This window comes from Leptosomus discolor, chromosome 9 (genome assembly GCF_034619465.1).
Source record: "Leptosomus discolor isolate bLepDis1 chromosome 9, bLepDis1.hap2, whole genome shotgun sequence".
NCBI classification, from domain to species: domain Eukaryota; kingdom Metazoa; phylum Chordata; class Aves; order Leptosomiformes; family Leptosomidae; genus Leptosomus; species Leptosomus discolor.
In genome coordinates, this window is record NC_141399.1 from 25,853,210 (window position 1) to 25,875,250 (window position 22,041).

General features: G+C 44.6%; 1 protein-coding gene across 2 annotated transcripts in view; it reads right to left on the reverse strand.

The window, feature by feature from the left end:
• The window catches only part of EDA (ectodysplasin A), a 78,854-nt gene that overhangs the window by 15,005 nt on the left and 41,808 nt on the right, over window positions 1–22,041 (reverse strand). For both annotated transcript variants that reach the window (XM_086470350.1, XM_086470351.1), the window contains one exon: window positions 14,455–14,560. In XM_086470350.1, coding sequence (XP_086326476.1) covers window positions 14,455–14,560 — 106 coding nt within the window. The remainder of the gene's footprint in view (window positions 1–14,454; window positions 14,561–22,041) is intronic.

A 22,041-nucleotide genomic window follows, 5' to 3' on the forward strand; every position in this document is an offset into this window, starting at 1 on the left:
AAGCCATAGCTACTAAGCTATGAAGCAGGCTGCTAGCCTGACCTGAAACATCTAAGCTAGCTACCTGATCTGCTTCTAAAATTTATAATCTCTTTAATTGGATTTCCTGTAGGAAAAGCCCAACCCTGCTGTCATATCTCAGGCCAGCTCTATCATCTGCCAGCTGAGTTGTTCATCACAAGACAGGATTTCCCCAGTAAAGGTGTCAGAGCAGCAATGCTGCATGCTGGGCTTTTGAAGACCCTGGCTTTGAACAGCGGTCGAGACCTAGACTTCTCCAAAAACTTATTTTCCACATCTGTTGGGAAAATAAAAGGGAATGATAACAGAAAAGGAGGGAATATAAAACCAGCAAGAGTGGTAAACTTGGATGGAAAGGTACACACAGGAAAAGACAGCTCTTCATGGTAACAAAGAACCTCAAGCCAAACAAAAGAGCTGACCTGGAAGCCTTCTGCCTGCAGAGCCATCCAGCTGGGCATCCACAAGGGGAAGGCTTCAAGCAATGCCAGGTCACTTCTTCTAGCAAAAGTACTATGGCCATGGGTTTCATCGATGAGCCAGTTCAGATGCAAGCTTCTCACTTAAGCTGAAGAAAATATTTGCAATAGATGAGTTTTTGTTGTGTAAAACCGCAGCCGTGGCCCAGCAAGCAGCAGAAGACATCTAACTGTGCTTCAGGGAGCAGGTTCTAGCCCCCAGCTCCTGCAGTCCTAGCATCTGCTGGATCATTTCCAAGGGCTTCAGAAAAAAACCAGATGGTGATGCAACTTGAGGATATTACATATGACGTGTTTTATCTTACAAAGATTAATAGAGTTTACTCCCCCCCACACTTTTCTTTCTGCACGCTACACACTGCTATGATTTACTATAAATACAAAAACAGTATATTAATAAACCCCTGTGTTCACTTTTTAGTTGCATGTGTGTATTAACAAGAAATAGCTGAAATTCCTGCAAAACAGTTCAAACTGGTTTTATTGATGGGAACAGATCTTTGTAATTATGCTTATTTTATATAAAACCTATAAAAGGTTGACCATTACAGAAATCAGTCAAACAAAGGACCAGTGCCTAGGAAGGCTGCTGAACTTTCTCAAATTCTCAGTTTCCAAGAGCAGAACGAAGTCAACGAGTGCCACTACCACATTCTAGCAGGATCCACATTCAATTCAGAACAAAGACATCTACTGATGTCTGCAAGGTGCTCAACCTGTTTCAGAAAGGTACACTGCAGCAATCTCTGCGTCCTCTATAGGCTGTGCCAACCCGTTTTCAGCATTCACTGCTTGCCCCTAGGATTATTAAGGCATCCCTTTTCTGTTTTCCTAGCACTAAGTTACTACGGTACATCATCAACGTCCTTACCTAAGCACGACACTGGTTTGGGGAATACGTAAAACCAGATTAATACAACTCAGCCATCTCCAAGTTACCATTGCCACTCTGCCTCCGAGAGATGAGAGATGGAGGCACTGAGAAATTATCCTCATCCCAGGTTACAAACAGAATCACAGACAAAAATCTTGAATGATTAATGAGATGTTAAGTGTGTTCCAGAAATGCCACATCACTTCTCACTCATTCATAAAAATAAGCATAAGGCGACCTGAAATCATTAAGTCCACAGCTACTTGCAAGAAGAACATCTAATTTTGAAGATGAAAACAGAAGCAGGGAGCTCTATGTGACTTCTCTAACATGCACATTTTCAAAACTATATTGTCTTCGCGCACTAAAAAAAAAAATTGCAGCTTTTTCTTTGAAGTATGAGTTCTGGCTGCAGTTGGAAGAAGATTATTTGGTTTAAATATCACTGTTCTCAACAGCTATGGCAATTTGTGTAAAGTATTTTTCCAAACCCTGCTTACCATCTGGTTTAACAAAAAGACCACTTGCTAAATCTCAGACAAAGCTCTGGATACTGCCAAAATCCACCAGTTACTTCTGGAGAAGAGAAACCTAACAGAATTTGAAACGAGCTCCTAGACATTAGTTGGGATACCATCATTAATGGAGAAGAAATAGAAGCCAAGCATGACACCAGGCTCTGTTGCACAGTGGGTGAGCGTCCCAGGACTCAAGTTCTGCTAACTGTTCAACCCAATGCTGCAGAGTATTTCCATCTCTCCTGGAAAGCTCTGACCATCATGTGCCCTCCACCTGTGAAAGTTTCCACCTCTCCAGGAAGGAAGTTCTCTGCCACTTGGACTTCCTAATAAAAAAAAGAAGGGCAAAGCATCTATTAAAATACTACCATTCCTGACCTGTGCCTGGTAATTTACTCATCCTGTCAACTTTCACAGACATTAAGACCAGAAGGAACCATTACGATGATCCAGTATTACAGAACTCTTAACCTTTAAGCCTCCCATCAATCCCTCTATCGCTGTTTGACCAATACTAAAGGTGGAAGGGGGTGGAAAGAAAAGCTTAAGTGTTACTTGAGATTTTAAGCAATGAAGAATCTAATCTTACCTTCTTTGATGTAAGTTGTCCCAATAATTAAGGTCAAAAAACTCCACTTTAGTCAAACCTCCAAAACTTAGTTGTTTCATTTACAGCACTGGTGTAATGGTATTTACTTCATTCAGATGAGTATGAGATACGTAAGGCTTTTCAAATATTTTTAACTGTGGCATTATTAACGCCAGACTATGGTGGAGCTGGGGAAAGAAGGATGTTATCTCCCAAACACATGCTTAATCTAGAACATGTGGTTTTGGGGGAGGTTTGGAACCAGTATGTTTTCAACATTTTCAGGAAATTTGGTCTATCCAGATGAAAGCTTCTTGGACCTTACTGAAATATCAGTCAGTGATACAAATACTGAAACAAGATCAAATTTTTCCCTTCCCTGAAAAACAAAGTGCTTCTTCACCAATTCCAGAAAAAAAGGCAGCAGATCTTGAAGTGCAGTTTTGGTATTATTCCTCCAGAATACTCAGAAAATATGATAAATTATAGATCTAGGAAAATACTCCAGAAGTAAAATACACTGTGCACTACTCAGGCCTTGCCGGAGTGGGTTTTTGGGGGGTGGATAAGGAAGGGAGCTCTTCTGCTAAGTGTGGAGGAATGACGCTGCCCACAATTACAGGCAGGATGGCTGAATCCAAGTTAGGGATGGTGATGTCCTCAGAACAAGGGTAGTGCTAATTTCAATAAATCAGAATATAGTGAATATACTACATAATAGAATGGGAAGCTCATTGTACAAAGTGGGGGAAGGATGAAAAGTGCTGCTTGATGTATTAGTATGTGAGGCAGAGACCAAGGCCATTCAGTATTTCCTCAGCCACCACTGTTGCTGCACACTCTGCTTTTGTTTCCATTTTGCTTTAAACTCTTCAAAACCTACAGCCACCCTTAATTCTCTTTTTCTGGTTACATCTTAAATGGAGATGCTCCATCCCGTAAAATAGCGTTTCCTCCTTGTCCTTCATCTAATGGCACCTTTCTTCCACAGCAATACCAAGAGCTGTGCCTGGAGGACATCCCAGCCTGCTGCTCTACCTTCAACCGCACTTTAACTCTGTGCACAGAAGAAACACAAGCCCTGAATTTCAGGAGTCTTTGCTTAGTGGCAGCCCTGTCATATTCTGGAGTTATAGGCTGCTAAGTCCCCAGGACTGTCTCAGAGTCAATTTATAGCTGACATGTCTTCTGATACCTCACCCCTGTGCTGAATTAAACTGCCTAACGCTCAAAGCCAGTCTCCTCCAGCCTGAGAGATCAAGAAGAGTTTGCAGCTCATCTTGTGCTCTTTTGAGGCATTCCCTTGGCTACATACACTTTTTGAGCCTATTCTTCATCTCTTCCCACATGTTTCCATATGCCTCCAGGGGAAGTAATCCCACACTGAGGTCTCCCCTGACACTTCTGGGACACTATGCTGCTTCGCCAGAGGGTCTGCGAAGAGCTTGTGCATTCACTCCAAAGGCTGAGAATCATTTCTCCTGTGGCGAGTTAGGTATGAGAGTGGCCTTCTGCTGCCTCACTGCTCTTCTCCTCTGAGCAATCCTTCAAAGGACAAGCGTACATCCATGTGTCATCCAGATGATCAGATGCTGCTCCAGGAGCTCCATGGATCAGTAGCCTGCTCCCTCCCTATTCCTCTGATCCCATACACCAGACCCCAGCTCAAGCCTATCGGTCTGAAAACAAATGGAGAGAAGGCACAGCTCATCCCTGCCCCATCTCTCGAGTCCCTGGAGTGACACTAGATGCCAGAGAGCCACAATCTCTCCTCCTCAGACAGCTTCAGATGATGTAAGATCTCATCATGTAACAGGGTTTTTTTGCCAAAGTTTGTTTTCTCCTGCCAATACTCAGATAGATTTTTGTCTCGTTTGACAATTAAAGGACAGGACTCTTCGCATCAGGGAGTAACTTGGTCAAGCTCATAAGGAGTGGGAGGACAGTTAAATGCAAATACAGAGATACTGGCCAACAGTGACAATAGCTTGCGACGTGTTTTATGCTGTTCTTTAATCCTACTAAAAAGAAAAAAAATCTTTAGTTACTGCAGTTCAAGATGATCAGAAGTGAAGTGCAAGCAAAAGAGATAGACTTAAGAGACAATCAGTCAACAACCTTTTTCACTGGTCCAGGTAAAGGTACCTTGTCGAGCAACCATCCTTACCCCAGCTGGAAAGGAGGGAAGGAGTAGGATGAGTGTAATTGCTTTCATGCATTTACCAGGTTTTTCCACCTTAAAAAGGATGGTGTGACTCACAGGTCATCAGGTGCTGTTTGAAGGAACCTGTGCTGGAGCACATAGAAACCAACTAGCCCTGTATACCTCTTAAGGGCTTTTTAGGACAATGAACAACAAAGGTGAGGGTTTGCAGAAGAACCAGGCTGGAGCAGCAACTGTCCTTTAGAAGTCTGTCACCTCCGCTGTCGTCACTTCTGTCATGGGGTTAGTCCTGCTTTAGGGGAGAGGGTTAGACCCAGTCACCTCCTGGGGTGCCCTCTACCCTGTGTTACTCCATGATCTCAGCTTTGCTTCTCCAACAGCCAGAGCTCTGCTGAAAATCACTACTCACTGCTTTCTCGAGTAAGGCAGAGGTATCCTTACTCACTGCAACAAGAATTTCCATCACTTTATATGGCATAAAGAACAACCAAGTTGATTCATCTGCTCAGTCCCGTCCAGATCCACTCTGGGATCAGTGTCAAGGTACCAGGACAGCTCACTAGTATCATGAAGGCTTTTAAAAAAAACATCCAGTCTCCACTGAGTAGGTGCAAGCACACCACAGTGCAAATGCTTTCATGAACAAAGACAAAATCCCGCTCCCAATTAACTCCAGAGCCATTGTTGCTGGCAAAATAATATCACACTGCCTTCTCAGAAATGCAAAAAACCAATCAAACATAAATCTCCACCCTTCTTAACTCTGCTCCCACATAATCAATCCCAGCCAAGTTCCTGGGGTTCACACCAGAACCTGTGGCCATCATATTTCATTTTCTGCACTCTCACTGGCTATGGAAGAAGAATATGATGTGCCTTTTGTTTTCCTTCAGGCATTTAGGTTGGATTCCAAACGCTGGATCTTTACAGCAGAGCTGACAAACAACATTACTATTTCTAATTCAAGTATCTCAAGGCTTTTTTTGGTTTGCTGGCTGGACTCACAAGGCTTATTTTTCTATACACCACTGCACCCTATTGCTTACTTTATCAATACCACATATTTGAATTCAACAATTTAAAGTGTAGTATTACAGCTGTGTTTTTATTTTGTTTGTTTTATTTGGTTGTTGCTTAACACAAAACATTCTGACATTTTAAGTCATATCCCACTAAGATAAACAACTAACATATGTCATAAATTCCAGTAGAAATGATTCCCAAGTGGTGCTGCAGCAAGGTTTTAACGAAGTGTACGAAAGGTTCTCTTAAATTGTTTGCTGGATGTTCTAAACGCACTCTTCCCCACCACAGCTATCCATAAGGAATTGAGGGCAGGTGGGAGGAAATCTCTGCGACTATCTCATCCCCGCAAAACTTCACATGTTCTTCCTCCCGTAAGTAATTCTGCTTAATTGGACTGAAAACCTCTGCAGCATTGAGCAGCTGTCTGTAAACTGATGGTTGAATTAGAAGGAATAGCATGGGATCCATATCTAAAGATGTATCTGTGTGCATATACACGCACTTATATTTGTATGAAGCTGAAAAGGGGTCTGAAGGAAACCCAAGAGAGACCCCACCACCCTTTGGGAAGCCGAAGTCAAGTCCTTGCAGCAGTTGTGATACAGTGAAGTGTTGTCTGGATCAGCCAACTCTTGAGTTTATCCATTTACAGCATTTCAAACACATTAATAGTCTTCACCAAATCCTGCTCCTATTAACGAGATCAGTTACGAATCCAACAATGTTGCTATACATCATGGCCAACAAAGCCCTAATGAAAACATGCAACTGCCATGGCTCATTCACAACTTTTTCCCCAAAGAGCTTCCCCAGCGGTGATGTCCTTCAGCTTTGTGCAAAAGTACTTTTCTTAAAGCTAATGTATCTGGTCTACTACAACTGAGGGGATTTTTAATGAGTGCCCAGACAGGCCACAACTGAAGACAACTTCACAATTCCCACCACCAGCGCAGCAGCTCTGGGTTTGGCTATTCAGTCCCGCCCTGGCCCCTGCAGACAGAAAAACAAGCTTTTTCAGCCCAAGATCTGCAGAAGGCAGATACCCCATAGTTGCTGCAGCAGGACCCGGAGCCTGGGCTGCCATACCTGGCCATTTGGAAAGGTGTACGTGCTCCAGGTCAGCACCAGTTCCTCAGCTTTTGTGCTAGAGCTGCTCTGCAACCAGATGGGCTTGGAGCATGTGCTAAGCAAACTCGTGTCTGCCTGCAAAATACTCTGTGGATGTGGCCAGAGAGCCAGTTTATTCACAGAAATCAAAGCTCAGCTGCAAACACTTCAGGCAGACAGACAATAGAGCCTCTCATACTGTGGGAAAGAAATCACCAGCTACTAGTTGGGTTCAGCGTTTACAATGCTCGGTGCACGGCACCCACAGTTCAGATGCCATCACATTCCCGCCCGGCTGGAACATCTGCTCTCCTCTCATTAGTCCTGGCCATGTTTTCTTACAGAAGCAGCTATCAGATTCTTGAATGTCAGTATTTGACCCAAGGCATCATGAAAAGCCCCGGTTTTCAGAAGTGGAATTCATACGGAATCACCAGTCACTTCTAATAACGTTGGTCCCTGCTTAACATGCAGCTGTAAAAAAAAAAAAAAAGCTTCCAAGTTTAGTTCAAGTTCCAGCAAAGCCTACTGAAGCACACACCGTAGGCTATGCACTGAGGATCCATCAGGACAACTCTGAAATCCACTCAAAAGTAGAATCAGCGCAAGTATCTGAAAATGCAACCGAGGTGAGATTCTGACCAGAGAATTCCTTCTCAAGCCTTCTCAATACCCTTGGCACCTCAAAATCTTCCAGCAGGCAATCCACCGCCTTATCCAAACCAGACAGGAGGTGCCAGGGAAGGACAAACACATGCTAAAGCAGCTCCACAGATGGAACAAATCAACAGCACCTAATCACGGCTTTATAAATATTAAGAGTAATGAAGCAGGGTTTCTTTTGGAATAACCCAGATCACAACTGGAAGGGCTGGTGAAGATGACAGGAGGCAAACAGAGGCTGTGTACAGATCAGGGCACATTGAGTATTACACCATGAACCCTGTGACCTGGACCCATTCATCACAGCCACCACACAATTAGGCTTCTACCTCTCCCAGTAAGTTAATTGCTTTTAATATTTAACATCCAATTGGGACAACAACATACCAGAGTTCAATGAAGAATTCTGGGCTCCATCAGTTTTCAGACCCTGGTTCCTTCCAGCATGAAAATATTACCCTCAATGCATATCATGGGAATGAACCTCATCACTTAGGCCTTCAGCATCACCCACTTTCCAGGGACAGACAGTGCCTCCAAAATCTTCAAGCTGAAATAGCACATTGACTCAAGCCTAGATGTTAACACCTCTGCCTTCCCAACGTGCTTGGGCTACGTGGAGCTTCACTCAAATGACATCTTGGTTGGGTATCTACCGCATCACGCTGCTGGATGGCAAACAACTGCCTCTGGTTTCCCAAGACAGGATTCAGCAAAGCCTGTTAATGGCCACTGCAGCAAATGCAACCTCAAAAGAATTTCAGTATTTAAAAAAAAAACACCACAAGAATTCAGAGTAGTCTGAACCAAGGACATGCTGAAAACATTTCAGCTGCCTAAAACCATATTTTCTTAAGAGTTATACCTACAGCAAGAAGAGCCCCTTTAATATCTTCACCTTTGCTTTCACCTGTTTTCAGAAATGACACAGCACTAATCTACCACTGCTGTAACAGAGCTGAAACTAGGACCTAAACACCATTCTGGGTTTTTAGCCAGCTGTGAAGGTTCTCTGGATCTGTCTCAGTAGAAATGTTGATTAGAAACAACCTCAGACTCAAGACCATGGGCTGAAATAAGTTACCTATCTATTTATCACTGTATCTTTGTATAAGACGTTATACAGATACCTGCCTTATTATCATATAAGCTAACATGGGTAAGCATCTGTAAATGAGCTGTAGTCTTAATTTTACCGTAGTAATAACAAGTACTGACAGCAACGTCACAGGAAAGGGATGGAGATTGCTTGCCCATGAAGATTCAAACATCATCTCAATTCCCCTCTTCTCCTATTTTGGGGGAAATCACAACAAAATTCTGGGGGGAAATCAGTAAGTGCAAGCACTTTGTGGGTGTCACGGTTTGAGGCTGGGCCGGCCACTAATGAATGACAGACGCTCTCTACTAACCCCTCTCCCCTCCCAAAAGGGAAAAGGAAAGAAAACAAGAGAGAGAGACTTTATGGTTTGGAAAAGAAAACTAAAACAGCTTTAATGAAACAATAACAATAAAAGAAAATATAATAATAAGAATAAGGAAATAATGAAATATATACAATATGTAAAAATATATACAAAACCAATACCAAACCAAACTCCCCCCACCCTGATGACAATACGTCACCACCATGCTGCAGGGCTGGCACTGGGGCAGTCCCAGGCTGGACTCGGCAGCAGACAAGGACGGGATGCAGGAGCTGGACTCAGGCACTGGATTCAGGGATGCACGGATCGGGATCGACGATAGAAGAACAGACAGAGTCCTCCTCAGATGTCGGCCATCGAAGAAGAGAGGAAGAGAGAAGAGAGCGAGACCCTCGTGATCTCTCAGCTTTATACTGAATATGACGTATATGGGATGGAATACTCTGTTGGTCAGGTTTGGGTCACCTGTCCAGTTCGCTCCTCCCTGTAGGTGCGACCCTTTCACTCCTGGCACCCCAACATGGAGCACAAGATTTAGCAGTGACCTTGGTCACCATAAGAACAAGTATAAGCAAGGGCCTCTCTGCATACCGTTCCTTGGTACAAACTATAAACATCAGGCCTTATGACTGCTAGGAGCAGTCACTGTCTGGAAAAACAGGCTGCTGTTTCAGAAAATGCCGTTAGTTAGAGGAGACTTAACTGAAAAGTTAAAAGCACTAAACCAGAATTAGTCCTGGTTTAGCCCAAATGAGGACAGTGGTGAGCCTTTCTTTTGGGATTGTCTCCTGCGCTTCAATATCCAGGAAACGTTCTGTATTTACTGAGTGCTCATCACCATGGTTTCGGAGCATAATAAGGCTCTATCGCCCTTCATACATCTGCATTTCTGGGAATGCCTGGGCTTTGGGGAATTGCATGAGGCCGACACAAAGGCACCGATTGTTCTGGAGGCAGCAGGACAAACCTGCCCTTTCCAAAGGAGAGGAAGCCAGCAGGAAAAGTTGCTATTGTGATATGGATATTAAAAAAAAAAAGGTCATATTGCATCATCAGCACTAGCAGTGTGGGAGAGGGCACGGCTGAGACACAGCATCTGTGGGACCAGGGGCTGCCCGGGGGCATGGAGGGAACCAGGCACCCCTGGCCAGGCTCTGGCATCAGCTACCTGCTAAACCATCCTAAAACCATTCTAAAACCCCCAAGCAAATAATAACAGGGCAAAACGCTGGACCCATGTAGCTGGCGCATCACTTCCAAAGCTCCAGGTAGAAGCAGGGATCGAGACGGGCGCCTGCTTTCTTAGAATTTAATTTTTATTTCAACAAAAGCCATTTGCAGGGCTGAAACCCATGCGTTCTCATCAAGTACTTTCCTCAGCAGTAAGGACTGCCAAAGTAGTAGGAACCAAATTGTTGTCAGCTTAAGGACAGCCATCTGCTCAGCCTCTTCCCAGCTGCCATGCTCCAAATCAAAGAACGGATAACAATCACTTATGTTTCTCACCAAGCTCAATACGAAAACATCTAGGAAGGAAAAAAAAACAAAACACAAACCACACAAACCAAGAAGCAAAAACCAAACAAACCAGGAAAGCAGCACGGCAGGGATCTAAGTGGGAACAGAGATGAAAGTAGGCAAAAAAGAAACTAAGGGGTTTTTTTGGTTTTGTTTTTGTTTTTTAAAACAATGTTTTTTAAAGAGTCCTATTGACATCTGCTTTGTAAATGCTCTGTCATTATTTATAACCTCAAGAGCACGGAATTGTCTCTGTAGTTACAACCATGCTACTCCCATATTTTGGCTTTGTTAGCAAAGAGCCAGCAGCATTTTTACTGGAGCTCTGGGAATAGAGATCTAACACTTCATACACAGTTTATTTAAAAGTGGACTAATTTAACATTCTTGATGGTTCCTTTTAGCACAACTGTTGCTAATTACCAGCTCCAGAATGATTCGTTAATCTGGGAGCAACAGCGGTTCCACAGCAGCATAAATACACCAAGACAAAACGGAAGGAGAGGAAAAAGAAAAATAAAAGAGAGACATTGGAGAGGGTCAAGTTTTAGTGAACTAAAGCAAATTAAGTGACAGGTGGAGTTGGTGACACAGAGTAGGAAGAACACCGTATGACAGAGCTGTAAAGGGGAAAATCCTTTCCATGAGAAGCAGAAAAAAAGAGCAGCAATTTTTTAAAGCTGTGCAAAGGTTGGGTTGGTGGCATGGCCAGGAAGCTGGCTTGAAAGGTGATCCGTGCTCCTCAGGACTGGGACATCAGCCTCCCGTTAACCTCATCTGCCCATGGCAGGGTGACCCATGCCGGACTGACAGCGAGCAGGGAGGGGAGCAAGGCGGGCACCTCGTCCCAGGACACGACCTCAGCTTGTTTAATTGGTTCCAGGGCACTGTGCGTGGAGGGACATGAACAAAAATTAAGCAAACACAACCATAAAACATGACAAGAGGGTACGAGGCCTGAAGCTGGAGTCCTCAAAGGAGGAGTCCTTGAAATACTGGAGTCATGTTTGGAAGTGACAGAATCCAACAGATTGCTTTGCACTATTGCACACCATTTTTCTTGGGGTTTCTCAGCAAGCAACAAAGAGGCACCGAAGCGGCTTCGCTGCTCATGGTCTCCTGTGTCCCATCCCTGTGGCTCCGTGCCCTGGACACAGTCATGGCCAACACCATCCCCTGGCCCCACGGAACCAGGTGACCTGTCTGAAACCCACCTTTTTCACAGCAAAAGGCTTGAAAGTAAATTCTCCTAGAAGAAAAAGCTTTTAGGAAAGGAACCATGTTATCTCTGATATTTCTAAATCATCAAAGCCATCCCGTTGTTGGTACCAATATGAGCAGGACTCAAACAGCCGTGGAAGGGGACGGAGCAGCCTCCCTCCAACAACAGCTTCCACACTTGGATTACTTTGGTCTTTCACTGTGAAAGGACTTGAAAGTTCATAAAATTAATTTCAGACAAATATTAGTGAGGCCTCAGGTGGAAAGCAGATCTCCTTCCTTCTGGGAATTTATAGTTCATCCACTTTTATCTTCTGGAGGCTCTTTGGAGATCAAACATTCAATCAACTTTCACTTTGCAAAACTCACTAAGAAAATGGTGTTATCAATACTGTGACATGGTTTTATTTATTTTTTTTTGTTTCATCGCTCTTCTCTAAAAAGGAAGATGACTTCAGGTAGGTCTAAACCAAACAGCACAAGAAAGCTATTCTGTTTGTTTATTTATTTTACGGTTGTCACAAGGTCAATCCCTACCCTGACAGCTTACACTTGTTAAATACTGCTTTACCTAATAAAACTGAGATAGCCAAATGCAAAGTAACTGGTTGCCACCATAACTCACCTTGCTAATGTCCCTAGGAAAATGTCCTGTCACTCTGGCAATTTTCTGCAACTCCACCAAGCTATGGGGTCAAACCCCCAATTTACAAAGACACACATAATCAGTGGAAGCATGCTACGCTTCTGCAGTGACCCAACTTTGATGTGTTCAGGGAACAAAAAGAAAATCTGGGAAAGGAGCGCAAGTTACAAAAGTATGGCACGTTTTCACTCGGGCACAAGGATGATAAGAAAAGCCCTCATTAGTCCACCAACCTTCAGCATCTATTTCTCACCATGCAGCGATTCTCTGCACATCTGGCAACAGAAAGGCAGCACTTCGGCAGCCTAACAGATTTGGCTGATTCCCCTGAGCATCTGCCTGCAGCACTCCATTGACACCACTTGCCTACAGTAGAAACTTGCTACTTACACAAGCAACTTGCAAAGACACTGGAATAGATTTCAAGGCGTCGATGCAGAAGGACTTGGATCCTGCCTGAGCCATCTGAGCATCAGAGCGACACTGGCTCTGAAGATGATGGACCACATTTAGCTGGAATCACTCAGGGAGTCTGTACCAAATGCATCATACTTGTCAGCATTTTGGGGAGGAGGAATCCGGTGCGTTTCACGAAAGTCTTTCTTGGAGCAGAGCCACAGGGAAATGCTTTTCCACTGTGAAATTGTGAAGGCTTCAGGGGAGATGGGAAACGCATGGAGCCAGGGAGCAGGAGAGGAAAACTAATGATAGCAGAGGTTTATAATGCAGTCAGGACTTGGGCTTAGAAGGCATCGAGCCATGCACAGACCACTACTTCATTATTTCTTTCCCTGCTTTCCCTGGCATCCAGTCTTCTCCTCTCCATATAAAATAGGAGCTGTGCTTTTCTGCAGTGGGAAAGCACGGGAGCTTGACACGGGAGGCAGTCCTTGTGTCCCAGTGTAGCTGGATAATCATGAAAAGAAAGATTCAGTGGAAATAAAACTCCTCATACTGAAATCAGGGAGGATTCAAGCAGGAAAAAGGGACTGAAGGTGAAGTTATTTTTAACTATTTTGGTGTTTATTACTTAAATTCTCAACAAGTGTTGAGAGTATTTTTTGTGCAATAAAGATGCTGCAGTACTTTCCCTTAGCTATGCTCTACCTAAGAATGTTGGTGCTATTCTTAGAAGAACAAAAAAGGTAACATTACACGACCTCAAGCATAAAATAGATTTTTTTGGCAGGGCTCATTTTCCAATTTAAGCACCCTTCAGCTGTCCAGGGGCTTTAGAGGACACCTGCATGAAGAACCAGCCACTTGGCATGCAGAGCACAGCTCCTGGAGAGCCCCTGGGAATCACTACCATGTCTGAGGGGTCGCTCAAGGGACGAGCTCCTTGTCGCCTGCCTCCCTGCCCCTGCTGGTGTGAGCACCTTCAAAATAGACACCAAGTTCAAAATCAACCACAAGGTCTGGAACAAAGAGACGAGATACAAGAGAAGGGCTTTGGCACCTGAGCGTAGCAGAGCAGGACACGGGGAGGACGATGCTGTCGCCATGGGATGCAGCAGCAACCGCGCTGTGGACCATGAGGACAGAGAGCATCATCGCACCAGGGAGGTCTCAGGCCCTCACCCAGTTCCAGGGGCCACCAAGGAAGCCCCAATGCCCCTGTGGTTTTTACCATGTGTACTTGTTTTATATTTATCAAATCACAGACATGTGACTGTGATTTTTTTTGTAACTCTACGCTCTCCTAATACAAGCTCTGTACAACTCTGTCTTCCCTTCACACGGGCTTTGAAGCCACTTGAGACCCTCCACTGCACTGCAAAACGCAGTTACCACTTTATGATGCGGACGTTCACAGCTGTTAAGACTATGAACAGCTAACTTGATGATTTTAAGCAGAGATAGGTGCACAGAACAACAAATACAGGTATACAAGCCCAAATTACAGCCTTCAATAAGCACAGAGCCTCACTATTAGAGAAGAAGAGTCAAGGATGAAATTACTAAGCAGTATTAATTTGCACAAAATCAGTAGGACCTACAGTTACAGAAACCAGAACTACTGGAATCCCTCGCCTGGAAGGCAATCAAAATAAGACAGAAACTATCATAAGCCACAGATGCCAATATTTTTTTTCCCACATACAGAATTCTGTCTATAACCATGATCTGAAAAAAAAAGTCAGTCATCTTGTCTGTGCGAAGACGAGAAGCGCAGCAGCGAGGAACAAAGTGGGACTCACCGTCTGGCCCTTCGCTGCCTTTACTCCTTTTATTTCGACGGACTCGTCTACCTTCTTCTCCAATGTGCAGCTTTTCTTCAGGGTGAAAGAAGTTCAGCAAGGCCAGCTGGAAGAAGGAGGACAAGTTTAAGCATCTTTGGCAGGGATAGCTTAGCTGAGTGGAGAGACTGGAGCCAGAATGCCAAATCCTTTCCATCAGGGATAGCTCGGCTGGGCCGAGGGGAAGAGCCAAGGGAGACGTAAGATAGCTGCACATGGATGCTCATCTCACCCCAAGGGGATGCCCAAGGAGCTGTGTCCCCTTGGAAGCAGTCTGGGAAAACTCAACCTGAATGGTTTCAGCAGGGAAAAGCATCCCCCCAGGGCATAGGTGGCTGCAGCGACAGTGACACAGGCAGTGCCAAGGGAGATCTGTAGTTGGAAATAAAGGCCCCAAACACCGGTGCGATCACTTCTAATTATTCTCTGCACAACTTGCTCAATCCTGGAGCTCTTTCACCAGTATTACTCACTGCCAGTAAGTTTTTCCTCTCTCAAGCTCTCTTCTGCAAGCCCATTAGCTACCGAGATTCAAAGGTCTTCAGGGACCTTTAAATCCAATTCAATATACCACATAAATTAACACTTTAAAGCTAGAGCAAGTACATCTTTATAACACGATTTTTGCCAAGAGGCAAAAATTTTATGTGGCAACCTCTTCTTTATGAAAAAAATAGTTGCTGCATTAAAACCGCTTTGACAGTTATTAAATCAACATCCTGACCCAGAAACCGGAATTTCTGTTTAGAAACTTCACCAGTCCTCCCAGCTACCCCAGGGCACAGTGGCTCATCACCAGCAGCATTTTCCCCAGCTATTTCCACTTCCTAAACCAAGAAATTTCACAAAAGATTAATTAGGGGCCAAGTACCTTGTTCTGAGTGTTACTGCACCCGCCAACAACCAGGGCTGCTCTGACTTTTCTTTATTCTGAAGAAACCTGATCACAGCTACATAAGCCATAAATACACACACAAGGCAAACGCAGCCCAAGACAAGAACGAAGAGGCTTCAAAAAAGCAGCACTAAAGGTTATCAAGTGCATTATTGTTCTCAGAACAAAACCTGTGGCATCAAAAGCACCTTTGAAATAGCAGAGAATAAACTCCTTCCATGAATTGCTAGTTAAAAGAGTGGCTACAGGCCATAAAAGTCCCTATCAAAAGTAATGATCAGTAGAGGTCTCTGCCTCTGACAAGCCCTGGGGCTCTCACCTCACCTCTCCCACCCATTGTGGTGCATCCCTTCACTCGAAAACGCCTATTCCTGAGTTATTTCCCATGCACACACTCTTCTTCCAGCCTAAGATCATCCCATTCCTGCTTCCTGATGAGCAGCCGCTGGATTTTGCATTTAAATCTTGCTTTGCTCCAGCAAGCCCCAATGAGGCCTCATGAACAACATCTGGAAAATCAAAGGGTTCCCCCCCCAAAACAACCCCAAAGAGTCTCCCAAATTCCCACGCTGTTGCTATTTAATTCCGCCTGTGCGCAGGCAGGTCTACATTTACTGCAATTCCTGATATTTTGTCATTGCAAGAATGTCGTGTCCAAAAGGTCCCTGAAACACCGCAGTATGGCCTGGGACCTGCCCCACCACCAGCACTGTTGTACTTTCAAGCATACCTAAAAAGCAACAACAAGTAAAAGGTGGCACTTACCTACCTGGGGAAGGCTCCGCCGCTGCAGCGGGTGGGGAACTGAAGGCTCTCATTGACCACGAGCCTTGGTAAATGGAGAGAAGGAGGGGCACGGCCCCCTGCTGCCCACCATCCCTAACTGCTGCATCCCACCGCACTGACCCAGCCACAGAGCCCAGCAGCAGGATGCTCCTGTGGGCACCACCACCGCCTTACCCTCCACAGTGAAGCAGGGCAAGGGATGGGCAAAAAGAGTGAAGGTTTGGGATTTATTTTTTAAACTACTTTTTAAATCAAGTTGAAACATTGCAGAACCAATTAAAGGAATAAATTGCATTATCATTCTGATTAAAACTTCAATGAAATCATCAGCACCGCTTTCGAATGCTGTTATTCCTTGGCTTTTATGTGAGCTTTACGAAACATGACTAAATAAAAGCACTGCAGATGAAGCGGTGGGGAAGCAGCCCATGAAGATGTACAGTCTCCTGTCCCACGCCACCCTGTTGCTTCGGCCGAGCAACACCTGAGCTACTCCCAGCGCTAAGGCTAAACCTGACATTTTTCGTCTTGAGAAGATTTTGTAACAGCACAACATTAATTGCGTCAAAACAAACAGGTTTCCTTTCCCTGCTATTACAAATCTAGTTTTAACACAACATCCACAATTTTGAAAAGCTACAGCATTATCACAGAATGGCTTGGGTTGGATAATAATATTCAGCTCACTCCACACCACCTCCTTCTCGTACGGGTTCAGAATGGATAAAACACCCCGACATCTCATTTTGATTGACGGGTTTTGTAATTTTCAGTGAAACAATCAAAATTTAAGATATTTGAAAGCTTTCCACAATGTGAACAAAACCATGTAACTTTAGTTTCAGGAGGAGAAATACAAGAGATTGGCACAATACATTTATTTTCCCAGATGGTCGATGAAAATTATCTTTCTATGCACAAAACTCAAGTAATGGGACTCCAGGCATGCTTTGGTCAGCATTAGCAGCAACAGGAAACCTTACACTAAAATAAAACACAAATGCAAATTACAGCTACCAAAGAACCAGGCACTGTACTCCACTGGACCTTCATCCTCCTCCTCCTCCTCCCACCATGGATGCAGCAAGAGCTGTCAGTGCGGTCCCAGACTTCCACTGCCACTTCCACAAAGCTGATGCCGGAAAGATCAAAACTGGGACAGACCCCCTGCCTTGTCCCCTTCATTGGGCTCCTCCTGAGCCCTCCAAGCAGCAGCTCAGCTCCACCGTGTCCCTCCAGAGCCAGGGAATGTTTCCAGAAGCCACCTCTGCAGCACTGCCATCGGGCAGGTCCTGTGGTGTGGCACTGCATGCTAGCACTGGAATTGTCACAGGCACCGATGGCTTGTGCCACCCGTGTCATCTGCAGCACCTTCCAAAACCCCTCTCATCCTTGGAAGAGGCTCTTCAGATCACCAACGTGGTGTACAAAGCTACTTTTTTAGGCTGGAAGAACATTTAACATTGCTGATCATTTTTTCTTCTTTTTTATTTAAATAAAGATGATTGCTCAGACCTTCATAGGATCACAGAATGGTTTGGGTCAGAAGGGAACTTTGAAGTCCATCTAATCCATCCCCTTCCACTAGAACAGGGTGCTCCAAGCCCCATCCAACCCGGCCTTGAACACTTACAGGGATGGGGCAGCCACAGCTTCTCTGGGAAACCTTTTCCAGCATCTCACCACTCTCATTGTAAAAAGCTTCTTCCTTATGTCCAGTCTAACCCTATCCTCTTTCAGTTTAAAGCCCCTGCCCCTTGTGCTGTCACCACAGGCCTTGGTAAAAAGTCTCTCTCCATCATTCTTATAAGCCCCTTTATATACTGAAAGGCCACCATAAGTCTCCCTGGACCCTCCTCCTCTCCAGCCTGAAAAATCCCAACTCTGCCACTCTCTTCTCACCCAGGTTTTCTTCTTATACCACACTTGTCACGAATCAGTCAGAAAAATACTAAATATTCGCTAAAAGTAATCTACCCATTAAACTTTGTCTTTCTAATAACACCAAGTCAGAAAGTGAAATGACAGTGAAGATAAATGACTGAAACAGACCTTTTACTTAGGAAAAAAAAAAAATGAATAAAAATAGCTCATGACAGCAATTGTGACCACAACAGCTACGAGCACACACTGCTTTGAGACCAACCACCGCAAAACCAAGCTTTCCTGAAGTAGTAACACACCAGTCCTCCACACTTAGCCTGGTACTGGACACAACTGATGTGAGCAAAAAGATAGAGAGGGGAGTTTGTCATAGGGACTATTTCCAATAGCACTTTTAATTGTGCAAGTAATGGCAGTTAACCCATGGTGACCAGTGTACAGAGGTTCACAGAGGTCCACCTCTGGATGGAGGGAGCTGCTCAGGATCATCTTCCAGAGCTCAGGGGCAGGGTGAAGGACAGCCAAGCTCCATGCTGGGCGCAGCTACACCAGGAACACCCTGCTCGGCTTCAAGCTCCCCATGCCGATGAAGGCAAGGTTTCTCCCTGGTGACTCAAGGGGCCCATTGTTCCAGGAGTCGCAGCTGCAAGAGGTCAGGGGATGCTCAGCTGCTGGGTCGGACCGTGAAGGGCCGTGCTGTCTGGCTGGGGAATGGCATCTGGCACAGCTGTGCCGGTCAGAAGAGCAAGCGACACTTTTTCTATTCACTGCCCCTTGAGATACGATTAATATATACACTTGCAGCTCTTGGACTGCAGCTTTTCGTCTGGACGCGAGGGCGCACATTGCTGTGGCTTAAACTCCCCTACTCCCTGTTATTTGGTGTGGCTGCAACAAGGGAGAGGATTTGCAGAGCAAAACAAGCAGATGTTTGCCACCCATCTAGCAAAATACGATGCAGCATTTTAAAAACACCTGGAAACATTTTGCACAAGTATCAGGTGCATCCTTGTAGGAAAATGTGGAGCAAACACACTTGCAGTGCTTGAACAGGCACTTGTCCACTAAGCCTGGGTGCCCCATGCTCATCTCCCTAATCACATCTTGTGATCTGGAGATGCAAGACCTGGACCTTTGCTGGGTCCAGGAGATGAGATGCTGGAGCAGAACCACAAGCATGGGTGGCCCCAGCCCAGCAGATGACTATGTGCAAACACATCTGCACCGGCCGAGCCCCCCCACACCAGCAAGGCAGCTGGAGCAGGGCAAGGCTTTGCTGGAACACCCCAGCTGCAGCACCTGTCCCTTCTGGGGAGGTCTAAAAGAAATTATTGCCCTGGTGCATTGTTTCACTGAAACTCCTCATCCTCAAAGTCATGGAGAGTTGATTCTCTCAGCCTCTGTGCCTGGAAAGCAAGAGTATTTTCAGAAGCCCAGCAAGCACGTACCTGCTCCCTGAAAAGAAACTGTATTTTCTCTGTAGAGGTACACAACAGCAACAGAAAAACCTGGAACAATCACCATTTCCCTCCTCCCCCAACCTAAAGACCTCAAATTACCTTAATTTTAGAAACATCGTGTAAATCCGTTATGACTCCATACTTTTAATCAAGAAAATCACTATAGGATGCAAAAAGGTCAAAAAGCCAAGAGAGGAAATATCCCAGGGGAAACCATTCCTCAAAATAACCTGGGAAACAATAGTAAGGGCATGCCTCACCAGAACGAATCGGTCCTATGTTGGTTTCTCTCAGCAAACTAAAGAAAAACAAAGGCACGCATAGCAAAGCGTTGATTTTCTCTGCAGCCAGATGCAGAACCTGCTCTGGAAACATGGAACAAAGCTGCTCTGGGATGTCAAGGGGAGCACAGTGGGAACCCCCAAAATAATGTACCCTGCAGTCACTCAGAAACTCATCTGGTTTGTAAGGACGGATGTTCCTCACTCTACAGAAGAATAATGATACGTCTGTGTGTGTGTATATATATATATAATTTTATATATCTATTAAAAATATAAATATATATTTATATATAAATATATATATTATCTATAAATAAATAAATATATATTTTTTTTTCTTCTTAAGGTACCATAAAACAGGAAGCTTTCTCCAGCCTGCGAAACCCAAATGTATCACAGAGTTATGGCTGGATATACAAACCACATACAATAACAACAACAATGCTGGGATGCTGAAATAACTGTTAAGGTTTGCATATTTAATTGCGTCCCTCTGCAAATGCCTTAAATAACGCCCATCCCTCAGAAACACTTTATAGGAATGAAAAGCCACAGGACACCAAGGGAATGTATTTCCAATGGTCAAACAGCTTGAAAATGAGCGAAGCGGAGAAATGCAACCCGACCTATGCCATTATGCGCACAAGGAATATTTCTTTCCTAGGCAGAGCCACGTTGGTGGGAAGAACTAGTATCTTGTTCCTGATTAACAGCAGAATTGGGAAAAGCACACAAGTTCTTCAGGTGCACAAGCCCTTTTCAGTGAAAAGTGTATTCATGCAAAGTCTTTCAGAGCATATTTACCACTACCAACCCCCTCCAAAGAATTCTCTGCATGCTGTATTGCAAAGTTGGCTTCCAATCAATCAAGAGAAAGCTACACCAGCCAGCTTTAGATCAATAAAACCCACACTCTCCTACAGCACAATGTCTTAAAGCACCGGGGGGGGGGTGGGGGTGGGGGGAGGGGGTGGGGGGGAAGGCATGAAATAGTCCTCTTGCATTATTGTTTAACGGTATTGTTAAATTCAAATTCCCTCATCGTTTGCAATTTTGGAGATCATTAGTGTGAGAAGACTAATAACCAGACTAAGCTCTGTAGAGGCATTCTTTGCAAGCAGTACTGTTGTTTTTCTGGTGCTCTGAAGTTCAGCCATCAGAGGTTGCGGTTCGGAGTAGCAGCTACTTGAATATCACCCCCATTGTCCTCCATGAGAAATTCGCCTCTGGTAACACGTGGTGCAAAAAAAATATTAAGTAGATTATTTTCAAACAGACTAGAAAGCAGCTTTGCTTTACTGAAAAAAATCCCAACCCATTCAACATATTTTAAGTCTTGTTTTTGTCATTACCTTTTCATCATAAAAATGCAAGAAGCGAAAGAGTAATCAATTCCCATTTCAACATGACAAAATTTATACACGATGCCTTGTCTGCAGGACAAGCCACAGCCTGGACTGCAAAACTCTTGTAATGTGATATATACTATCAGCCAGAACATGATCAGAGACAGCTATGGAGAGAGCAGAGATTATACTTTCTCTGAGCTGGAATTCTCATAACCCATCTTCCTCCCCCAAATCTGGTGTTTTAAGCCCAGCTCGGCTGTGTGCATACTTTCCAGGGGTCTGGAGTAGGTTACACACCGTCCTCTGCAAACCCCTCCACTGGCTTTTTTTCTGCTTGAAAGTTCAAGTATGGTCCTGTCCTTCAAGGCTGTCCATAACTCTTCTCATCCCTATTGCTTCATCTCTCTCATTCTTCCTCCCCTCCTGACGTCAGCCACATCCCTGCTCTCACCAGCTATTCACCCTGAAGTCCGAGGTCCCCGGGGCACAAACCATGAGCTTTGAGTTGATACGAAACCCACCATAATTCCTCCTCATTCTGATCGGCATGCAAGGATCCTCGCTGAGGCTGTTAGACTCAATAGCGATCTCTAAAAGCTTTTTCCACTCAAAGCTATGAGGCAAAGCAATTCTATAATCCTCATTTTCTACCTAGGTAATAAAAGCACCAGCGATGCTAAGAAGCTCATCCAAAGCCAGGCAGGAAGTTTGGGTTGACAGAGGGACTGAGCGATGCCTCCGGGCAGGAGCTGTAACAGCAGAGCCGCCTCCATCCCAATACTCATGAGGAGCTTCATAATGAGTGATGGCCAAGGAGCCAAGCAAGTATTTGGCCACCAGAAAACAGAAACGACCTTGGTCTCATAGATGGAGGTGGACCAGGTAATGTC